General features: G+C 43.2%; 1 protein-coding gene across 8 annotated transcripts in view; it reads left to right on the top strand.

The window, feature by feature from the left end:
* The window catches only part of Akap7 (A-kinase anchoring protein 7), a 131598-nt gene that overhangs the window by 79253 nt on the left and 31086 nt on the right, over positions 1 to 21259 (top strand). For 6 of the 8 annotated variants that reach the window (XM_075947436.1, XM_075947426.1, XM_075947416.1 and 3 more), the window contains one exon: positions 383 to 530. In XM_075947436.1, the coding sequence (XP_075803551.1) occupies positions 383 to 530 (148 nt within the window). Of the gene's footprint in view, positions 1 to 382; positions 531 to 19996; positions 20373 to 21259 lie in introns of those variants that run through there. The other 2 variants (XM_075947468.1, XM_075947460.1) reach the window with 2 other exon arrangements.

Here is a 21259-nt window from a genome sequence, read left to right on the forward strand (position 1 = left end):
GCGTTATTAGAGCTTCATCCTCACTAGAAATTTCAAGACACGCATCATTCTAAAACCATTCACTCACATCTCCGTCATTGCAGACGTTCGCTCTGGGGACCGAATCATCACACATGTTCTTAGTTCTCAAACTCAAAGATGTATGAGGTCCCGATTGCTGCCACATCCGATGACACTCTTAATTGATGGCTCTAAATCAGCCCATCCCAGGCATGGAGACTTTAAAAACAACTTGTCAGAAATTCTGTGGCATCTGTTTTCAGGAGCCAGGGGCAGTCCTGAATCCACAATGTAATCTCGGGTTCTGAGAGACTGATAGATATATGAACTGGCTGCCCCAGAGAGATGATTGATTGACGTGATTTTGTTTTGTCATTTCAAGGGAGTGAAAAAAATAGAGCCCGAATTGTATGAACAATTCATCAACCACAGATTTGGAGAAGAAATTCTGTACCGGGTAGATCTGTGCTCCATGCTGAAGAAAAAGCAAAGTAATGGTTATTACCACTGTGAGGCTTCCATTGTGGTTGGTAAGTGCCGTTGAAAACACCGTTCAACGTCTTTAGTTTTTATTTCTTAATGTCACTTTTTAAAATAAATATTTCAGGTTATTTGTTTTCCAGAATTCTGTGTTTTTCCCATTTACTGTAGTGGCAAAGTAGAAAATGTGTAGAGAATTGTCCTCTGTCAGCTTCTATACTTCTTTGCTTTCAACATGATCATAATGAGGTCTTGAAATGTTGGCCGAAAATTTGTTTCAGTTTAATTTTATTTTATGAACACAAGGAAAGCACTTTCTTTAGGGAGGGCCACATGGCCACACGCTCCCCAGTGGCACTGTTACGGTATCTGGCTACCATCATGGGTAGTGACCCTACTCTGGCAGCTTCACTAAAGGAAGGTGAAGTGTGGGTGGCCTGTGATGTTCAAGAGTTTGGTTCTTCTGTAAAGAAAACATACTTGGAGAGGAAACAGAGGTCCACACCCAGGTAGCTCTGTGCTTGTGCGTGAATGCTGTCATCTTAACCAGTCAGGCCATCTCCCACCTTCTGGAAGGGGGATGCGTTTCACAGGAGCCTGCTCTGTTGGACCCAAATGTACTATCCCAGCGAGACACCATTGCAAAGAACTGAACTTGAAGACAGCCCGATTTATATGCTTTTAAAGTAGCATCGAAGCGAGAAGATAAATGTGTGTAAATATTTCAAGTTCTTCAGCCAAAGTAATTTCTCTCCACATCAGTTCTGGGGAAAAAAATACAAAAAACCTGTATTGGACCTACCTACATCCTGAAAGAATCCTTATGTACTGAAGCTTTTTGAAAGATTTAAAAAATGTTTAAGAGGCAATTTTATTTGGAAATCCTCATTACAGATCTTTAGGGGAGTCATCATTTACCTACCGAAGATAATTTGGACCAGCAGGTTCAGATGTAGTTTTGTATTCTGAAACACTCCAATCCTGTTTTGGGGAGGATTTTCATGCTTTCATCAGGTTTTGTTGAGGTTCAAACGCTTGCCCACAGGGGAAATGCAGATCCTTCTGTGTAGTGTGGATTTTGTCTGGCGCTCCCAGTCTCCTGTGAAACTGCTAGACCAGGCTCGAATGGGGGAACAGCGCTTCATTCCCTTCCCTGCTCCATTAAGAAAAATTAGGGGATGTAGATTTTACTGAAGATCCTGTGAGATTTGCATTATAAAACTAGTCGTGTGCATTGGCTCAGTTGCCAGTAGGGGGCGCTGTTTCACCAGCCCTCCTTCAACCGGCTCCAGCAGGTTTCTGCTTTCATGGACTTCCCCTGCTGTAGGGAATGTTCATCCAATCTGCCCCACATAGCGCAGCCCATCATCTCCTGATGCAGAGCAACTCTTTTATTCTGTCTCAACAAATTTTGAATTCTTGTACTTTTATTTTTATTTTTGGTTTTTCGAGGCAGGGTTTCTCTGTGTAACAGCCCTGGCTGTCCTGGAACTCTTGTAGACCAGACTGGCCTCGAACTCATGGAGATCCGCCTGCCTTTGCCTCCTGAGTGTTGGGATTAAAGGCATGCGCCACCACCGCCCCCTTAAAGTGTTCTTTACTTATTACAAACACTTTAATTTTCCCATCACCTTTAGTGATGCCAACATGAATTTTAAAACGATACCTGTCTGTAATGTCATTTATTATAATTGAGTCTAATATAAATGAGTTTTTTTTCCTTTTCCTTTGAGTATGTGCATGCACGGAGGCCTGACATCAGGGCTAGGTTTCTTCCTCTGTTGCTCTCCACCTTACTCTTTTGAGGCAGGGTTTCTCACCGAAGCTGGCGTTCACTGATTGGCTAGAGTGGCTGGTATGTGGGCTCCGACAATTTCCCCCTAGAGCTGCAAACACTCTCCACTATGCCTGGCTTTCCCGTGGGTGCTGCAGATAGAAACTCAGGTCTTGTGCCCTGAGCACCGCCAGCCTCTTCCCAGTTTACATCTGAGCTGGTCATCCTCACGCCATTATTATTATTCAGGTGAAGGAGATTAATGCGGAAATCTGGTGACTAGAAGTTGTGAAGCAGGGATTTGGTTTTAGGAATATTTTATTGTTTTAAAGATCTTTGAATATTCCTCCAGCTTGGTACGGTATATGCTAGAAATCACAAATTGGCAGCCCTTCATGCTCTATTTGATTGGCAAAGAGTTTTTGTTTGCTTCATAATTTGAACCAATTGTTATGATTTGAATATAAAATATCCCTTAGAGGTGTGTGTGTGTGTGTGTGTGTGTGTGTGTGTTTGAACACTTCATCCCCTGCTGATGACACTGTCTGGAGAGACTATGCAGCCTTTAGGAGGTGGGGCTTAGCTAGAGGAGGTAGGTTACCAGGGGTGGAATTTGAGGCTCTCTGTTTCCTGAATTGTAAGAATGTGGACAGGCTCCCTCCTATCCCCACAGTCCCGTCCAAGCTGCTGTCTTGCTGTGGACAGACTGTAGCCCCAACTGTGAGCTAAAGCAAGCTTTCTTCCTCCTGTGCCTTCCTTCTTATCCAGACATGACAAAAGCAGCTGAAACACTTGCCAACATTGGGGGGGGGTTGTATTAAAAACTTTAGATTTCTGCTTTCTTGTTAGCTCTTCAAATGTGGCTGCATTGTTCCGGTGTCCTTCAGAGTGCTACCGCTTCCTGCAGGGAGTAGCAAGTGACATTGGATGTAGCTACTTTTATCACCGTGCTCATTCTCCTCTCCCACAAATCTGCTTAACTTCCCCACTCCCTGCGAGGCTCTGGAGCATGTCTGGATATTCATCCTGTCCACTGTACATCGCCACCGCTGCCACCACCGCCACCAGAGGCCGTTTCTTCTTCCTCTCCTCTGTACCTTCCCAGGGAGTAAATGTTACAGGAATTTGAACAGATGTGTTGTTGTCCCGCCCAGGCCAGTGAGGCTCCGTCTCCCAGGATGGAAGGAAATGTCAAAGATCTGTGTACGGTTAAGCATTTGAACTCCAGAGTAATGCAAACAAAGCGCATTTTATTTTTATTATTAATGCAAGCAAACATGAGGTGACTTTTCTAGTTCACGTAAGCAAATACAAGTCCAGTAAGGAATACACCTGGTGCTGTGCCTTACCATCTTTGGTCACATGAAAAGAGCCAAGGTCTTTGTCTTCTTTTACAGAGATAATATGTGGGCATGTCAGACTATTTCCTATATGTCTTTGTTTTTAAGCATCTTCACTTAGCATAGTTTATGAGATTCTTTCTAGAAGGCCTTTCTGTGGGAAGAACAGTCTGCACTCTGTCTCATCCATAGTCCACAGGAGATTTACAGCTTTCTTTCGCAGGATCCCTTGTGTGCAGGCAGTGCTCTCCAATGTTAGAAAAGATACATTTTAGTTGTCTCATAAATACAGCTTTGCATAATAATATGCCTATTTATCATTGAGCGCCTTGCAAACCTAACTTCAGTTATCAGCTAAAATTTAAATCGAAGAAAAAGTAAGAAACCCATTTTCCTCATGTAGGCAGGAATGAAATTCAGCCCACGGACCCTAGGGCTGTGTGGGCGCTTACTGTGAGGTGGGCGTGTTGGTAATGTTCAGCAGCAAGGGTGCCTGCTGCATTCACACTTCCTCAGGGAGGGCAACTGACCCCTTTGTAAGACCAGTGAGCAGTTTAGGGCTTTCAAAGACTAGTTTGCTGTCCGTGCCAGACATACTTTATGGGTAGCAGTGGTGAAACTGGAAAGGTCTAGAAGTTTTATTTCTAGATAGTATTTATTATGTATGACTTCTCTAAGCAGAGATAGAAACAATGATTTTGGGGTGACTCCACATTTTTTGCTTAATAATTTATTAAACACTAATTTGGTGAACTAGTACAGTGTGTTACTCTTCTCTTGGATGTCACGATAGAAAGAAGAATAAGACCCAGCCCTGAAGAATGATACAGTGTTACTGGCAGCTAAGATAACTTCCGAGAAATGGGGAGGAAAAAGAGTAGAGGAAGAGAGTGTGCGCCTGACAACAAGGGCTTTGTTATGGGGCACTGCGGAGGAAGTTTACTTTTGGGAGAGTGTGGGGATGAGGTAGAGGAGACTTTAAATGGGCGGGGTGACAATGAGCGAAAGGGATGGCTGGTGGAGTGTGGGGACTTTGAGAGCAGTCGGAGGAAAGCGCTGGCGGGAGCCACTGTGACTGCCGGAAACACCTTGAGTGATACCAACAGTGTCAGTATTGCTGAAGCTGTAGACTTAGAGCTTTCTGGGCTTCCATGTCTGAGCTAGTTGCACGGGTAGGACTATCCATGCTGAGGCGGTGAATGGATTCTGAAGAGAACGGAGAAAATAGTTGAGGAGTACATTGAGTTTAATACTCCAAGTCATGCAGATGCCTCTCATTTTGTGATGGGGTTGCAGCCTGATAAACCCATGGTAAGCTGAAAATATTGGAAGTAGAAAATGCATTTGTAGATATAATCTAATGAACATCATAGCTTAGGCTAGCCTCCCTTGGCATGCAGGTTAACCTATAATTGGGTAAAATCATCCAACACAAAGGCTTGTGTTGTATGTGTGCTTGTGTTTGTGTGAAGGTCATAGGCCAACCTTGGCTATCATTTTCAAGAGTGGTTCACCTTCTTTTCAGGCAGGGCTTTTTTACTGACCTGGAACTCAGTGAGTAGGTTGAGCTGGCTGGCCAGCAAACCTAGGGATCAGCTTGACTCTCTCCCCAGAGATGTTTTTAGTCTTAATTTTTAAAAAAGTTTTAAAATATATTTTGATCATGCTTTCCCTCTTCCCCAACTCTCCCAGCCCCTTTGCACCTTCCTATCCACCCAATTCCATGCCCTTTCTTCTTTTCCTCAAGAAAACCTCCAAGAAACACCCCCCCCCCCACATACATGCATAATCAGAAACTAAAGTATATATAAGCAAAGTAATATGAGATCCGGAAGGTCGGCTGTCTTACCCACCGAGACTCATTGGAGAGACTAATTTTTGCTTTCTAACTTTTCATCCGATTTTTATGTGGGCTCTGGTGACTGAGTCCAGGTTCTCAGGCTTACTCTGTTCAGCAGGCACTTTACCAACTGAGCTATCTGTCCAGCCTCCCATCCCACCCACTTTGAGACAGTCTCTGAAGTCATTAAATAATAGCGAAGATGACCCTGAACTTCTGATCCTCTTACCTTTCGCTCCCAAGGGTTGAGATCTATTAATAAAATTTTGAATGTCTCATGTAATGTATTAAATGTGTGTGTCCGAAAGGCACTGGCCACCCAGCAGTGTGTGTAGGGTGCTGATTGTTTGTGCTTATGATCATGTGACCTCCAGACAGCTGCAGCTCCACCTAGTGTCTGGAGACAAGCCATACTGCACATTGCTAGCCCAGGAAGGGATCATAATTCAGATATAAAAGTATATTTCCTGCTGAGTGCCTATTGCTTTTGCTCCATTGTTAAGTTGAGACTTGGAGTTGAACCATCATTGTAAAGCAGGGTAGAATACAGTGTGTTGAGTCTGGTTGGTGCTTGTGGACCAACAGAGTACCAGGTCCAGACTGTAGGCTTGAACGCCTAGCAGGATTCTGCGTGAGTCAGTGAATTAATGCAGAGGTACTGCTGGTTGAGAATCTCCTCCTGGAGACCTGGTTGTTCACTGTTAGTAACAGTTCACAGTTACTGTTAGTAGCCCGACACCTGTTTGTCAAAGGGCTGGCTGTGTTCTACCTAGGCTTTTCTAGTACTTGAACCAGGTGACGGTTCAGCTAAAGGGAAGGGCTTTTGTTTTGCATGTGGAGTTGGACCTTTCTGACTGGGGACCCTTCTCTCCGACTTGTTTGACTTGGGGGCTAGGATAGAACTCTGGAGATGGGAGCTGCCCTGTTGGGCTTGTATCCAGTTACAGAGTGCTGGGAGGGTGTGCGCTCCTTCTCGAAAGGTGTACTGCCAGGGGTGGAGAGATGGCTCAGCAGTTAAGAGCATTTGCTGTTCTTTCAGACCTGAGTTCAGTCCCCATACCCATGGGGCTTGCAACTGTGGATAACTCCAGTTCCCCAGCAGGAGATTTGATGCCCTCTTCTGTCTGCACTCTCCCTCTTCTCCCCTTCCCTCCCCACACTGCCCACCCTCAGCCCTGCAAATGATCTTAAAAAAATTTAAAAATAAATCTTCAAATAAAAAAAAAAAGCCTGTCATGCTGCCAGTGTGGCTCACCGCTGGTTTGTACTTCAGGAAGGAGGAGAGGAAGAGGATCAGTGGGTTTTGTTTAGCCCTATTGGGTAAAAAAAATAGAGGAAAACTATGGAAGCTTTCTAGAATCCTCGAGACTAGACCGTTGTTTGATAAACAACACATTTAGCATGCTCAGCTTGTCAGTGTTTGTATGACTCATATCCATATGCCTGCTGACGGTCTACTCAGTGGAGAGAAGAGTTCCCTGATAGATACTACCTTAGCAGACTCTCTTCATTTTCTTACTGCAGGAGAAAATACACTTCATTGTGTTTATCTTATGGATGAGTCACTGTTTTAATAACTTGCCAGGCTAAATGCCTTTGTGGGTTTTAAATTCTTTATAAAAATATTTTTGGTTTACCAGCTCTTTACAGTTGGTCTCTTAGATACTCTAAAGGTGTCCTTGAAGGCAAAGTTATTTTATAAGAATGTAAGACACCGTTTCCCCTTCTCACTGGGTCAACAGCTACACTGGTTATGCTACAGCTGTGGTGGGTAAGAGTGCAGTGACTAGGAGGAACCAGGATAGCTGTAGTTAAAAACACTTTAAGATTTATTAGTTTTTGGAAATCTCTCTCCTCTCCTTTGTGTGTGTGTGTGTGTGGGTGTGTGTGTGCGCGCGCGCACGCGCATGTGCATGTCTCTGTGTCTGTGTCCATGTCTGCGTGTGAGATGCAAGGGTGTGGGACATGCACTGAGTGTTCTAGCACACACGCATGCATGCAGAGACCAGGGCAGGGCACCCACTGTCCTCTGCTGTTTTTTTGCCGTGTTACCTCAAGGAAGGTCTCACTGAGCTAGAAGCTTACTACGTTGGCCAGGCTTGAAGCCCATCTCTGCCCACAGCACTGAGTTATATTCATACTCCCTCATGCCCAGCTTTTCATATGAGTGTTGGCCATCTGAATTCAGGTTCTCATGCTTGCAGAGAAAGAACTTTTATCCACGGAAACATCTTTCCAGCCACCCCAAGTCCAGTTGTTTTTAAAAGGCATGTTCATATAAGAATACTCTTGCTGAGTAGTTAAAAATTAATACTTCATCTCAATCTTTGTCATTTTAATACTTCATGTAACAAAAATTGCAAGTTCACATGAAGCATTTCTGATGAGTATTGAATCAGATTGGCTTGACGAAAATTTCTTGAGTGATTGTGGATGTTACAATCTGCAGAAGCCATTTTCCTCCCAAATGTTTCTTTTGAACAATTGACAAACTGTGGTATTGACAGACGCTTTCTTGAAAATAAAGAAGCAGACTTGTCACGGTATGTACAACAATTGGCCTGACTTACTATGGATGATAAAACTCAGACTTTGACGCAAAATTTGGGAAACTAGCTTTGATGAGATGACTCGGCGAGTCAGGGTGCGTGCTGCCACGCCTGATGTCCTGAGTTCCATCCCCGGATCCCACTCATCTCCTGACTTCGCAGATGCCATGCTGTGGCACAGTCGTCTTCCAGTAGAAGAATATTGGAAATCTCACCTGTATTGCCATGAGCTTGCTGGCATCCTAAAACTTAATAGATTCTCCCAATTTTTATTAAAGGAAATTGTGCAAGATTGAGATGGTAGCGTGTGATAATGAGCTGTTTCCCCAGTTTGTTTTTATCTACCACATCATATATAACTTAGAAAACCGTGTTTCTTGATGTGTAATGTAAAGCCCACACATTCTAGGAATGCAGCTGAGGAGGTCTTACCTGTAGATTCCCTGTGAGAGGACCATCACAGTCAAGATACAGAACAGTTTTGAGTCCCAGACTTTACCCTGTCACTTGCCAGTTACGGCCTTTCTAGCAAGTTGGGTGTGGGTTTTGATGTCATAAATGAAGGTGTCCAAACTCAGTGGATCAGTATTCTCAAATGACCAGCTGCTCACACAGGGAGCAAAGATCCCCTGGGGGACTGAGACAGCTGCGAGGATCCGAATGGCAAGGGGAAGTCCACTGAGGCACAACTTGAAGAAATCACTTGTCAGGTTTGGGAAGAGCATGAAGGGCTCTTCATGACTGTCGGGATCCAGTAAATATTTATAAATACAGCCTGTATAAAAGCTCTTTGGAAGGAGGGACTGTCAAACATCTTCTATTGCCCAAGACTCCTTAGGGCAAAGCATTTTAAAGGCCCTGCAGCAGTGCATGGGTCTAAAAGCCTTGAAGACTGTAGTCTTTAGACAACTGTCAGAATTTTGGTCAATGTTTCCAGCATAAATAAACTAATTTTAATGGCTACTTGCTACTCTGTATCAGAATATAAACTACTTTGGTTTTCTGTCTTTTTTTTGTAGCTGGAATTCTTTTCTTTATCTGGTCCAGCTGGCCTGGTTTCTCTCCTGCCCGCCAGTCCCTGCAGCCGCTTAGAAATAATCATTCGGAGGCTTAATAGTAATTATAATTGTTTGGCCGATGGCTCTGGCTTCTTACTGGCTAGCTCTACATATAAATTATCCCATTTCTAATAATCTGTATATTGCCACGTACCCCATGGCTTACTGGTAATGCTGTGGTGTTGTATTCCTCTAGTGGCTTCTGGTGTCTCCTCAACTCTGCCTTTTTTCCTTCCTGTATCTGTTTGGACTTCCTGCCTAGCTATATTCTGCCCTGCCATAGGCCAAAGCAGCTTCTTTATTAACCAATGGTAATAAAACATATTCACAGCATATAGAGGGGAATCCTACAGTACTTTTTTCTCTTCTCCATTTAATTTTCACCTGAAGGTACTGAGGTAGAAATGTCACACCTCAAAATACAGCATACTCTTAGAGACCAATCTCTAGGACATAAGTATTTTGTGAGATTTATAGTCTGTAATCTAAGAATGTCTGTTTTGTGATTTTTTACAGAGGCTGATAGGGCAGTGGCTAAGAGCCTTCTACATCTTCTTAGACTGAATAAGATGAACCCATCGTAAGCATGTTAGAAGAGAGAAGAGTTAGGAAACTGTATTCCAATTTTTGTTTGATAACTTTAGTTAACTGGATATTTTCTTTGTTTAAAATTATCAAATAGTTTAATGACAAAAATACAAGATAGCTATTTCCTTTGTAACACAAATTGATTGGCTGTATTATTTAGCATCTGCATGGTATATTGTGCAAATGAAAAAGAAGGATCTTTTACTATTGTACTGTGATAAAAGAAGAAAACCAAGACTCTCCTGGCTTGGCTGGGACTTGCATCACTTTATTTTTAGCAAGTACAATGTTGTTGAAAAAGCCAACCTTTGGCATGTTAAACACTACCATTCCAATTGTCCTCACATACTTTTTGATGAAATATGTTTCCTTTCTTTCTTTCTTCCTTTCTTTCCTTGGGAGGCGGGGTTTGAGACAGGGTTTCTCTGTAGCTTTGGAGCCTGTCCTGGAACTAGCGCTTGTAGATCAGGCTGGCCTCGAACTCACAGAGATCCGCCTGCCTCTGCCTCCCGAGTGCTGGGATTAAAGGTGTGCACCACCACCACCCAGCTGGACTGTGTTTTCTAAGAAGAGAAAATTCGAGATTCCATTGTTACATGCCCCACATCCATATGAAAAGCATCTGAAAGTTGGAACTCTTGGTTCTTTCTTTTTATTTGTACATAAGACAAAGGTTCAAGACAAGTGACTGAGAAGATACTCCTAATGAGGCTCCTGGTATTTTAGCTGTGTCAGATGTTAATCTGGATGCTGGCACAAAATGGCAGCTGTGGTCCAGGCCATCCTGAAAATCCATTCATCTGTTAACTGGAGTCAAACCTCATGGTTTATTGGATATCTTGGGGGGGGGCCTATGTTAAAAATCCAGTGTTAAGTGGGAATTCTCTTCTGATAGAGTAAGCACCATGACCGGAAGGATGCAGTATTAAATTACCTTGTGAGTTATTTGTAGAGTCTTCCATTTTTAGTGTGTTTTCAAACAGTTAAATATTGAACTCCCAGTTAAAAAAAATTAAACTATGTGAATAGCATTCTGGTCGAGGGAAGTAAGTTTTTTTTTTTTGTGGTCACAGGTAGGCTGACCACACTGTATGGGATGGCTGTGTGTCCAAGGGTGTATGGGCAGCGCAAACTGGAGTTGGCGGACTTAAAAAACCAAAACAACAAGAACACAATTTAGGTGGCTTTGGAAAGGGGTGGGCGTAGTTGGTAAATGTAATCAAAATACAATCAATGTATAAAATTCTCAAAGAAGGAATAATAAAAAAAAACAATACAGGGAATTATGTAAGTACCAGGAGATAAACTGAGGGGCTGTAAAAGAGCATTCCTTAGACTTGGCAAAATGAATGTAATCATTAACTCACATCGATTGTGGTAACCTGCATGGAGCCCACACAAAATGAGCCTTGGCAACACTCAGTCAGAGAAGGCAGGGAGGGGCTCACAGGGCTCTACTCTTTGCCTCCACACTCTTGGCTTTCCATAGACTCTGGACAGGGGAAATGACCTTCTATAGTTGTGCACCCTACGACCCTATGCTGAGCCAACCAGGCTCCAGTGGAGGCGCCAACCCCACAGGCACATGGATGATCCTGGTTAAACTTGGGTCAGAAAGAGAAACAAATAGACATGAGTGCCAGAGAGAGATTTGTGGGGCGGGGGAGGGGAGGCTGTATGCAGGGCATACATATGTGAAACTGTAAAAGTATTTAAAAATATAAAAAGAATATAGAAAATTAGTATTGCCACCAGTTAGTGCGAGCTAGCCCATTGTATCACCATGGTGCCTATGAATAAAATTTTTTACTATCCTAACTACTGTTTGTTAATATTTTCTAAATGCTTGGCATATAGTTTCCGACATCTGGTATTAAAAAGACTGTGTTGTCATAGTGGATTGCTTACTGCAAACATATCCTTAGTTTTCTAATAACAGAGCACCTTTTTAAAGACTTGCATTATTCCTGAACTCACTTAGATTGGTTCACGATCACCCTGCATTTCAGAAGCAATGATGCACATATGGGTTTCTGTGCAACGTTTGATGTTGCATATACGTATTAGTTACCCTTTTCATTGCTCTGTCTAGCTTCTAGCAGGTGGGGGAAGGATTTAGTTTGGACCACAGTTTGAGGACATATACATCTCCATGGCTGGAAAGGCATGGTGGCAGGCATGGCAGCTGTGGCGATAGATTGTGAGATGGTTTGCTCACATCCCGACAGCCAAGAAACAGAGAAAGTCTGGACTATCTGGCTTTCTATTTTTCTTCTAAGGAAAACCCAAACAACTAATTTTCTTGTGTGTGCATGCACACAGAGGCCAAAGGCTGATGTTAGGGTCTTCTGCAGTCGCTCACTTAATATTTTGAGACAGTCTTTTGCTAAATCCTGATCTTGCAGATTCAACTAGATCGACTGGCTGACAAGCCTCAAGAATCTTCCTGTTTCTGTCTCCTCAATGCTGTGATTACAGTTGTGCGCCACTGCACCCTGCTCCTTTACATGGGGGCTGGGGATGAAATTCAGGTCTTTATGTTTGTGTAGCCAGCACTTTATAAGAACACCATCTCCCTAAGCCTCCTTTCTTCCCCTTTCATTCCATCAAGGTCCCTAGCCTATGGGATGGTACTCTTTCAGGGTGGGTCTTCTTTCCTCAGTTGATCCTCTCTGGAATCACCTGTCAGAGATACCCAGAAATACATCTCCTAGGATATTGTAAACCAAGTTAAGCTGACAAAGATGGGTAACCATCATGATGCATGTGTGTGTACACACACGGAGGAAGAGTGTTTTTAAACCATGATACAGCTGACGAATTTATATATTGTTGAAAATAATCTGACGATGGGATGAAATCACAGGAGACATGGTTGTGAAGCTAAACTAGTCCTCTTCCACCTCAGTGAGGTGTGGTAGAACCTAAGAGCAGAGAGACGGCTAGGGAGCCAGTGAACTGCAGAGGGGAGGACCCAGTGAGGGTTTCGAGACTCGGACCTTTCACATTGCTTACGGACTCCAAACCATCTATAGGATTAGGAGAGTAGTGTGACCTCCCGAGTCTCCTGTAAGGTCATGGAGATGCTGTTAGCACTTGGCCTGACCACACTGTGCTTGCTGACTGGTGCTTACGGCTGCTGCTTTGTGACAAGTGTGTGTGGCTTTCCTAAGCCCAGAGAGGACTTGAGGAAAGGGTTAGTGAGAGAAAAAGAAGCCTGGGTTCTTCTTAGTCTCTCTTTGGAGGACACACTACAGGGATGACGTCAGATGCTGAGAGGAGGGTCAGGGTACTGAAACAGTGCATTGAGGGATTTGTAAAATGTCTTTGCTGACCATCTTTTCCTATGGGAGAGAGCACCATTGGTGTTTAAGCCGAGGCCTGAATCACCCTATCAAGTTCTGTCTATGATTAGGATCTAAACTTCAACTGGTGGCTTGCTTCATCGCGTGTGTCTGCCCGGGAGCGAGGCATGGTGTCTCTCTCTGAGGTGTCTGCTCCCGAGAGGAGAGCTGTGGAGTCTGAGCTCACTTCCTCTTCCTCCCAGCGTTCTGTTCTGTTTACTCCTCCCACCTATCTTCTAACCAATGAGGACCAAGCAGTTTCTTTTTATTTAACCAATAACCTTCCTCCATCACAACTGTTCTGGGCAAAACTGCAGCTTTTGTTACAGCTAGACTTCGGTTATTACTGCATGTCTCATTAAATGCTAGCAAAATAAAATTATCATTCTCCAGCTCCGGGTGAAAATCCAGTTTCCAGTCTTTTTTCTTGCATTGCTATCCTTAAAGCAGGAGTGGGCCGAGGCACTGTGGTGGAGAGTAAATGGCTCTGGTTGCCACTCTAGTAGACTGTGTTCAGTACTCATTGATTCCGCCTGCATTAATGGTTCATTCATAGCTCCCTGTAGGCAGCGGAAACACTGCAAACTATTGTGTATATAAAGACTCCTTCAATTTAGAACATCTTCAGTCCGGTTTGGATTGTTATAACTTCTCATTCAGCTTATTAAGCAGATAAATTGGAGCGTGTTGTGTGCCAGGCATTATGTTGTGTATTGAATATCAAAGATGGGCCAATAGGAGCTGTGCTCTCAAGTCGCCTTGCTAGTGGGAAGTCAGGCAGTCAGTTACGGTTTAAAGTGGCGGTGGCTGTAATGGAGTTCATGGGAACTAAGCAAGGGAACGTCTTCTTGGGCTTTGTCTAAGAAGTACTAGCCTACAGATTGAGTATACTTGATGCCTTTTCTTTCTTTTTAAAGAAAGTTTTAACACCCAACCATTTAGCCTGCCCTTGAATTAGTAACATATCTTGCAATTGCATTGTTAAGACTCGCAAAGGACAGACTGTAGACCGCATGACTGGACAGATAGTCACTGCTGGGAATGCTTCATCCCTTGGGAATTCTGGGTTTCCCTTTGCTCTTCTAGGTCTATGTCTGAAAGTGTAGAACTCACCCACCTTTGGACCTGACTTTCTCACTTGCTCTGTGCCCCTCGCATTAGCACATAGAATGTGTTCAGTGTGCTGCGCTGTTGACTGCGTGCTAGAAATGCTGAGTGTTGCAGGCCTGCTGTGATTGCCAGTCGCCTTCTGCCTCCTCACTCTACTGCTCCGTGCTGTCCGTCCCCTGAGCTGGGAAGTAAATTTCCCCGTGTAATTTATTTCTCAACAAAGAAAAAGACTTTGGCCACAGGTGTTGGCTGAAGTTGGGCATCACTTGCAGAAAAGAACAGACTGCTGGTAACCACGGAGGAGACATTTGGAAATTGACACCAAGCGGAACTTCATTAGCTGAGATTTGGAAACCTGTTGTGCATTGATGGGAAAAGAATGAGCTGGCTGTGGTGGCCCATGCCTACAATCCAGTCACTTGGTAGGTTAAGGCAGGAGAATTGCTGGGAGTTTAAGGCTGGCCTGCATTACAGATTGAGACTTTGTATCAAAAACACAAACCAAAAGCCAAATAAAGGGATTTATTTTATAGCCTTAGTTTTCTACTTCTCTCCCTTCCCATAATGCACATATGCTTTGCATGGTATGTTCTATTTTCCTTCCCTATGCTTTACAAGAAAAAAAAATCCCTTTCCGATTACTGCTAAAATTACACAGTGGATGGCAATTACTGCTACACATTTCTATCTCTTTTTAGCTTTTGAGAAGGAGAGTGCTGCAGGGTGTGTGTATGCTGGGTCACACCCATGGGAGTTATGATGAGACAGTGAGTCCCAGACATCAGTGTCGGTCAGACTGTACAGAGCCACTAGAAGAAGCTCCTGGAGCATTTAGAGCCTTTCTGTTCCACTACCGACAGACCCAGAGAAGGACAGTGTTTGCATATCAGTTTCCAGTGATGTCGATTCAGAACCTTTCTTTGGTGTCAAATTGACTGCAAAGCGGCATCTTTTAGGTCTGGGCAACAGACAAACGTTCCTTGTGAGTTTTTTTTTCCCATGTACTTAGAGAAATCAAGCTCTGGATGTAGCTCAGTTGGTAGCATGCTTGCCTAGCATGAACAAAGACTTGGGTTTCATTCCCAGCACCATATAAACCAGGCATTATGGCACGTGGCCATAATTAAAGCCTTAGAGAGGTGGAGGCAGGAGGATCAAAAGCTCAGCATCATGGTTAGCTCTGTAGCTATTTGGAGACAGGCTTGGCCTAGTGATCCTGTCTCTAAACAAACAAACACAAAGAAATAAAATACAATATTGAATATAGTTACCCAATATTCTTCAGGCCCAATAACTTGTCTTTTGAGATCTTAGTGTTTATGATTTTTTTCAATAAATTATCAAGCATTTATGTGTGTGTGTACATGTTTGTATATATGTATGTGTTCGTGTGTGTGCAGGCACATGGGCACATATGGTATGTGTGTGTGTGTGTTTGTGTATAGACTAGAGGTCAAGTCAAGGTAGGATGTCATCCTCATTTTTTGAGGCAAGGTCTGCCACAGATCTACAGCTTACCAGTTTGGCCAGACTGACCAGCAGTGGACCCCAGGGGACATGCCTTTCTCTGCCTTGCCACACCGGGACCGCTGCAGGCACATGCCGCCATGCCCGACTCTTCCATGACACTAGGGATCTGAGCTCAGGTCTCTTGCTTGCACAGCAAGCGCTTTGCTAATTGAACCGTCGCCCAGCCCTCCAAGCCTCCTGGCTTACATTTCCTTCGAAACTAGCAAGTTTTTCTTAATGGTTTCCGTGCCTGCTACCTGCTGTGTCATGCCGTCTTCCTGAAGTGTCCCTTGTTTTAAAGGCATGCATGTTTCTCAAGGCTCTGTTTTTGTTTTCTCAGAATTTAGATGGATAAAGCAGGCCTTCTTTCTCTTTAAGCTTTGTGGTCTAATTAATATCTTTTTTTTCTCACCACTATTTTGAATAAAAGACACTTCTTACTTTCTTTTTTACATGTTTCCATAAGTTACTAAACTCACATTTCCTTTAACCAATGAATTAGCAAAAAGGCCGAGAATAATAAATAATAATAAAATAATGGTAATAATAATAACAATAATTTTCCTAGCCTTATAATCATATTATTAATTAAAGTTTTGTTTTATGTAGCCTCTATGTAGCCCAGGCTGGCCTGGAACTTGCAGCCCTTCTCCCTCAACCTCCTGAATGCTGAGATTGCACGTGCTCACCAGTGACTCTGGCTTTAGGGTCAGAATCATACAGAAACATTTTCCTCTTTATTTTGAATAGAACTTTTCTTTGCCCTGAAATCCAATCACACACACACACACACACACACACACACACACACACACTTAGTTGTTGTTGGAAAAGATGGTCAACTACTGACGCAGAGAATAGTCTCTTCATAGTTAGGCATTATATTTTTCTATTAGCGATAGTAACTGGACCCAATACTTCAGATTACAGGTAGATGAGGCAGTTGCCACCTCCCATAGGTTTTGGTTTTATTCCTGCCATTTTAACAGTTATAAGAAAAATGCAAAACCGTAATCAGCTATCAAGTGTCCTAACTATCATTTGCTTGCGCAAGCCCGGCTCCCGAGAAAGCAAGCAGGAAAGGCTGAGGCTTTGAGATTATACCAGCTGTCTCGTGTTATAAGTGTCAGACGCATCTCCTCATGGAGTCAGCCTTCTCCATCTTGATTTTTTAAGATAGTCCAGACTGGTCTTCAGCCTCCTCAGTGTGAGGTTAACCTTTGAAAAATCTTCTGGTCATAGTGTTCCTCCATATTTGGCTAACGTGAGGATGTTGTTCCTTCATAAGACACAGTGGGGTGGCTCAGGAATGGCATAGGTGGTTGTTTCTCCTGCAGGTTTGCACCTTTCTGGGATGTTCTTGCTCTTGACCGAATCATCTTCCCATGAGTGGGAGGCAACATTTCTAGACTTTGTCTCCAAAGGAATCTTTTGTTAAGCCCTCTATCTTGAAATGGGATTAAATCATGGTAGCAGTGCTAATAAAGGCATTTGGTGGTAAAACTTAAGGAACGAAGTTAAGATTTTAAGTGTACTATTGTGAAGGCCAGTTAAATTTTATAGTGTAATTACACACATTTTGATCAAAAGCCAGACAAATTGAGATCACGCCCCACTCTAACTACCCCCAGATTCCCCTCCCACCCCGACTTACCATTCTGAGCCTCAGTTGGAGAGTGTGTTAACTCTTGCTTCCCAGAGCTTTTTTGAGGATTAATTGGATGAGTAAAATATTTTACAAAGGACTTTGCAAGTGCCTGCCATGTAGTAGTGCCAGTGGGGGTTAGATCTTTAAATTGCTACTTTCAGTTTCTCCATTGTTTTCTACCTTTTCATTGTGGTTTGATGCCTGGGCTACACAAAAGATGCCTTTTTTGTGTTTATTTGGGTTGGGGGTCCACCTGTGTTGCTTAGATTTGCTTTAAATTCAAGATCCTCTTGCCTCCGCCTCTGAAGTACGGGATCACAGGCCTGTGCCACCATAGCCAAGGAGCTTAGCTTATGCTGGGTGTGTGTGGAGAAGTCTATAACATTATATAGCCCTCCTTAGAATATCCTTATGAATACTGACACTTAGCTATGGACACATTTTTATACTTTATGCATAATTTTGTGTTTTCGGAAGCAGCAGCAGTGGGGGGTATTTAAAAAGGTTGAGCTGACAACATCCATCATAGGCTATCCCCCCCATTGGATACTGTGTGTCAGGGGCCTTTTATTTGGAGATCTGGATCAACCTGGCACACTGGCAGGGCGGAAAGCTGCCAGAGGTGTAGGCAGGATTGCTAGCTGGGGCTACAATATCTGAGGTGCATATAGATAGAGACATTCTGTTTTCTCCTTCCTTATTCCCAAGTACTTTCTACTCTGCAATGACGTTTTAGAACTTTATAATGAATTGACCAGTGAAGGTATTCAGATTCTCACAGGTTAATCTTCCATAGTTGTGAACACCTGATAGATCTTAGATCCAAACTTAGAGATTTATAATTCTAAAGGTCATGTCAGGTCAGTTAGTAAAGTACTTGCCACTCAACATGAGGACATGAGTTCTTATCACTAGAACTCACAAGTTTGCTTGCTAGTCTTAAGAGGTTCATATATACTATCATTTTATGAGTATTTTATAGTCACACACAAAATCTTATTTTGTAGTTTAAAGTTTTAGCCTCATGTATTGGTGAATTTGAAAGGAACTAGTTGGAATAGTGCAAACTGGTTCTGACAATGAAATTTGACTTAAACAATGGCTATGTTCATTATATAATCAACAGAGTGCTGCCTTAAAATACACACAAACTAAGCGTTCTATTTACAGTTAAAGTGCTCCAAACGGAAAATCCAATTAAGAATGTGTAATGTTTCAAATATTAGTTTTAACTATGTAGACAGATGTGGGAATTTCACTTTGTCAAATAATGTTTTTATTTATTTATTTATTTATTTATTTTTACTTTATTAAAATACTGAGTTTATTTCACATGTATATTTGTCTCCCTACCATTTCCACATCTGACCACCACTATTATTATGTCCTATCATAACATTCCATACATACTTAAAACCAAGTAAAGGGTGGAGCTCCATCCTTGAAAACTAAACAGGCATTTTAGACAACATTCTTGGCAATGGAACCTGGACAACATTTATCAAAAGTTTTTATTACAGTATTTAGAATCTTGAGAAACTGAAGTACTTATTAATGTACCCCACGAGCCATGGAAATAGCTTACATCACTTGATACATGCTAAAGTGTCCTCAAGATGCTTGTGAAACCCTTAAGTATGAGAATTCTAATATATATGTCGCGGTTCACACCTCCAGTCCCAGCTACAGCTACTAGAGTGGCTGAAGCAGGAGGATAACAAGTGTTGCCTGGGCTACAAAGTGTGTTCAAGGCCTGCCTGTCTAATAGGGAGACTTTCTCTCTTATGGGGGTGGTGACTCGGGATGTAGCGTCATGGTGTGTAAACTACACAAGCTAGCATGCCCAAGGCTCTAGGTTCAGTCACAAGTGCCATCAAAATTCTTTGGGAGAAGGCTGTTGAAATTGTACTCTACTGCAGGTCAGCTTTTTTTTTTAAATGCAACACCTAGAATTTTTAAGATTAATGAATTTATTTTTCTAAAGTGTACACTCTCCTGGGTTGCGTGGCTATGAAGGTAGTTGTGCTGTGTTCAGATCCACTGGGAATTTTCACTGTGTTTCCCTCTTCCTGGAAGCTCGGCAGATTGATGTGTATGGCTAGCCAGGTCATGTAGGAGCGAAGGAAGAAGCTTCCCAGAGACCCTGGCACTAAGAGTCTTTCATTCCTGCCCTGACAACACACATGGCCACACCCTGAAGGAGACAACAGCTTTTAGATAGCTACAGGAAGTCTATTATTATCTTATAAATCTCAAATGATATCGTGCCTTTGAAATTAGTAGTTTTGCTGCCCTTGAATTTGGCAGTCACCTTGTGGCTTCTTTCAGAATGATGCCCTTATTTGTTCCGGATCTGTTTCTCAGTCGTACATCAAGATTTGTGGTTATTTTTCTGGGCTACAGTTTCCGATTTCTTTCATATTGACCAGTGCTTTAGTAGGAGAATAAGGGAGTGTTTCGACAAACAGATAAGGAACTTTGAAGATCCATGTTAAGTGCAAATAATAGTTGATTCCCACCTCCCCCACCCATCTCTATTGTTTATACAGTTTGTTAGGTATTTAATGGTACTTGAGACAAGTGGAATTTCCAGTGTTCTGCTGTGCTGGGTTTCTCTGTACAAGGACGACAAACAAAAGTCTCTTGGGCATTAAAGAAAGCTCTTCCTCTTTAAATAGCAGACAGAAATGATGGTTTAGTTTTTTTCTTAAACCCCGGTTTGAATTGCATGTGTAATTGCTGTATTGATCTGTATGAATAAGGACGCGGTCTTTCTCCTTTACCTTTTTAAAGACACATGCTGACAACCTGGCTTTCACATGTGTCCTTATCTCCGGGTACTGGGAAAATTAGGCGAGCATATGGCCACTTCGCTCGCCAGTGCGTCCCAGAGCAGTCGCTGGAGCTGGAGGGCCGGGAGGAGGAGCCTTTTTGCAAGGCAGAGTTCCCTTCCTTTCTCTCCTCCGAGGTGCTGAGCGCAGGCTCTCACTCAGCACTCCCGTGCTCCAGCTGCAGGCTGCCGCCAAACAGACGCGGATTAGCCGCAGCCTTCCGGTGGGGTGCCCTCCAGGACAGCCGGGGCCATGGGCCAGCTTTGCTGCTTCCCCTTCGCCAGAGACGAGGGCAAAATCTGTAAGTACCGCTTGCGCCTGGGTGAAGCCCTGGTGCTCGCCTCTAATGTGGAGGTAGCCTTAGGGTTAGCTTTGGGCTTTTCCCGTGGGAATCAGCAGGGAAATGAGCTGTGGTTCTCAAATATGCATATAATGCAGTCGTGAAAGTACAGTGGCAGGCTAACACTGGAAACTCATTCCTGATTCTCCTCTGCTGATATTCTTACAGCCCTGTTCCATGGCACTATCTAGCCAGAGTTTAGTTTTGAGTTTCTTTAAATCACTGCATTCGGTTCGTACATTATACAAGTCAGAGCCCCTTCCTGGGGGCTGAAACTGGCCAGCTTTGGGAGCAGCATTCAGTCATAGCATGCCGGGGTGCTGTTAGTTCCAAAATGATGGGGACTGGACATTTGCAGATACTTTCACGTGTCCTCTGCTTTGTTCTTGCGGGAGGGTTCAGGTGTAACCAGAAAGCCATATCAAAGGAATGGTGCTGCTTTGCCCCTCGCTAAAATCTGGGTGAAAAAAATATGCTAAATATTGTATAATACATTTTAGCAAGTGTAAGATAGATTCTGTATCTGCTTCTGGCCCATGAGGAATTCAGGTAGTGGTGTGTGGATCTGAAGAACCCCCACTCCCCAGGCTTGCATGCATTCACTTACGTTCTAGCTAGTGTGTAGGCTGCTGGCTTCAGAATTAGTGTGAACAAGCTGTCTTATGTTACTTACCCCGAAATAGGGAATTTTACTTCCCTTCGAATGAAGTCTTTCCAGTCATACCTCTGAATTTGCAGCGTCTATCTGTCACACCAGTGTGAATCTCAAGTAGGTTCACAGAATTTCCTATCTAGCTCAGCTATTCTGAAGATCCCCATCTGGTTTGTGTTTCCTGCCATTCGTTCTT

Source organism: Microtus pennsylvanicus, chromosome 1 (genome assembly GCF_037038515.1).
Source record: "Microtus pennsylvanicus isolate mMicPen1 chromosome 1, mMicPen1.hap1, whole genome shotgun sequence".
Taxonomy (NCBI): domain Eukaryota; kingdom Metazoa; phylum Chordata; class Mammalia; order Rodentia; family Cricetidae; genus Microtus; species Microtus pennsylvanicus.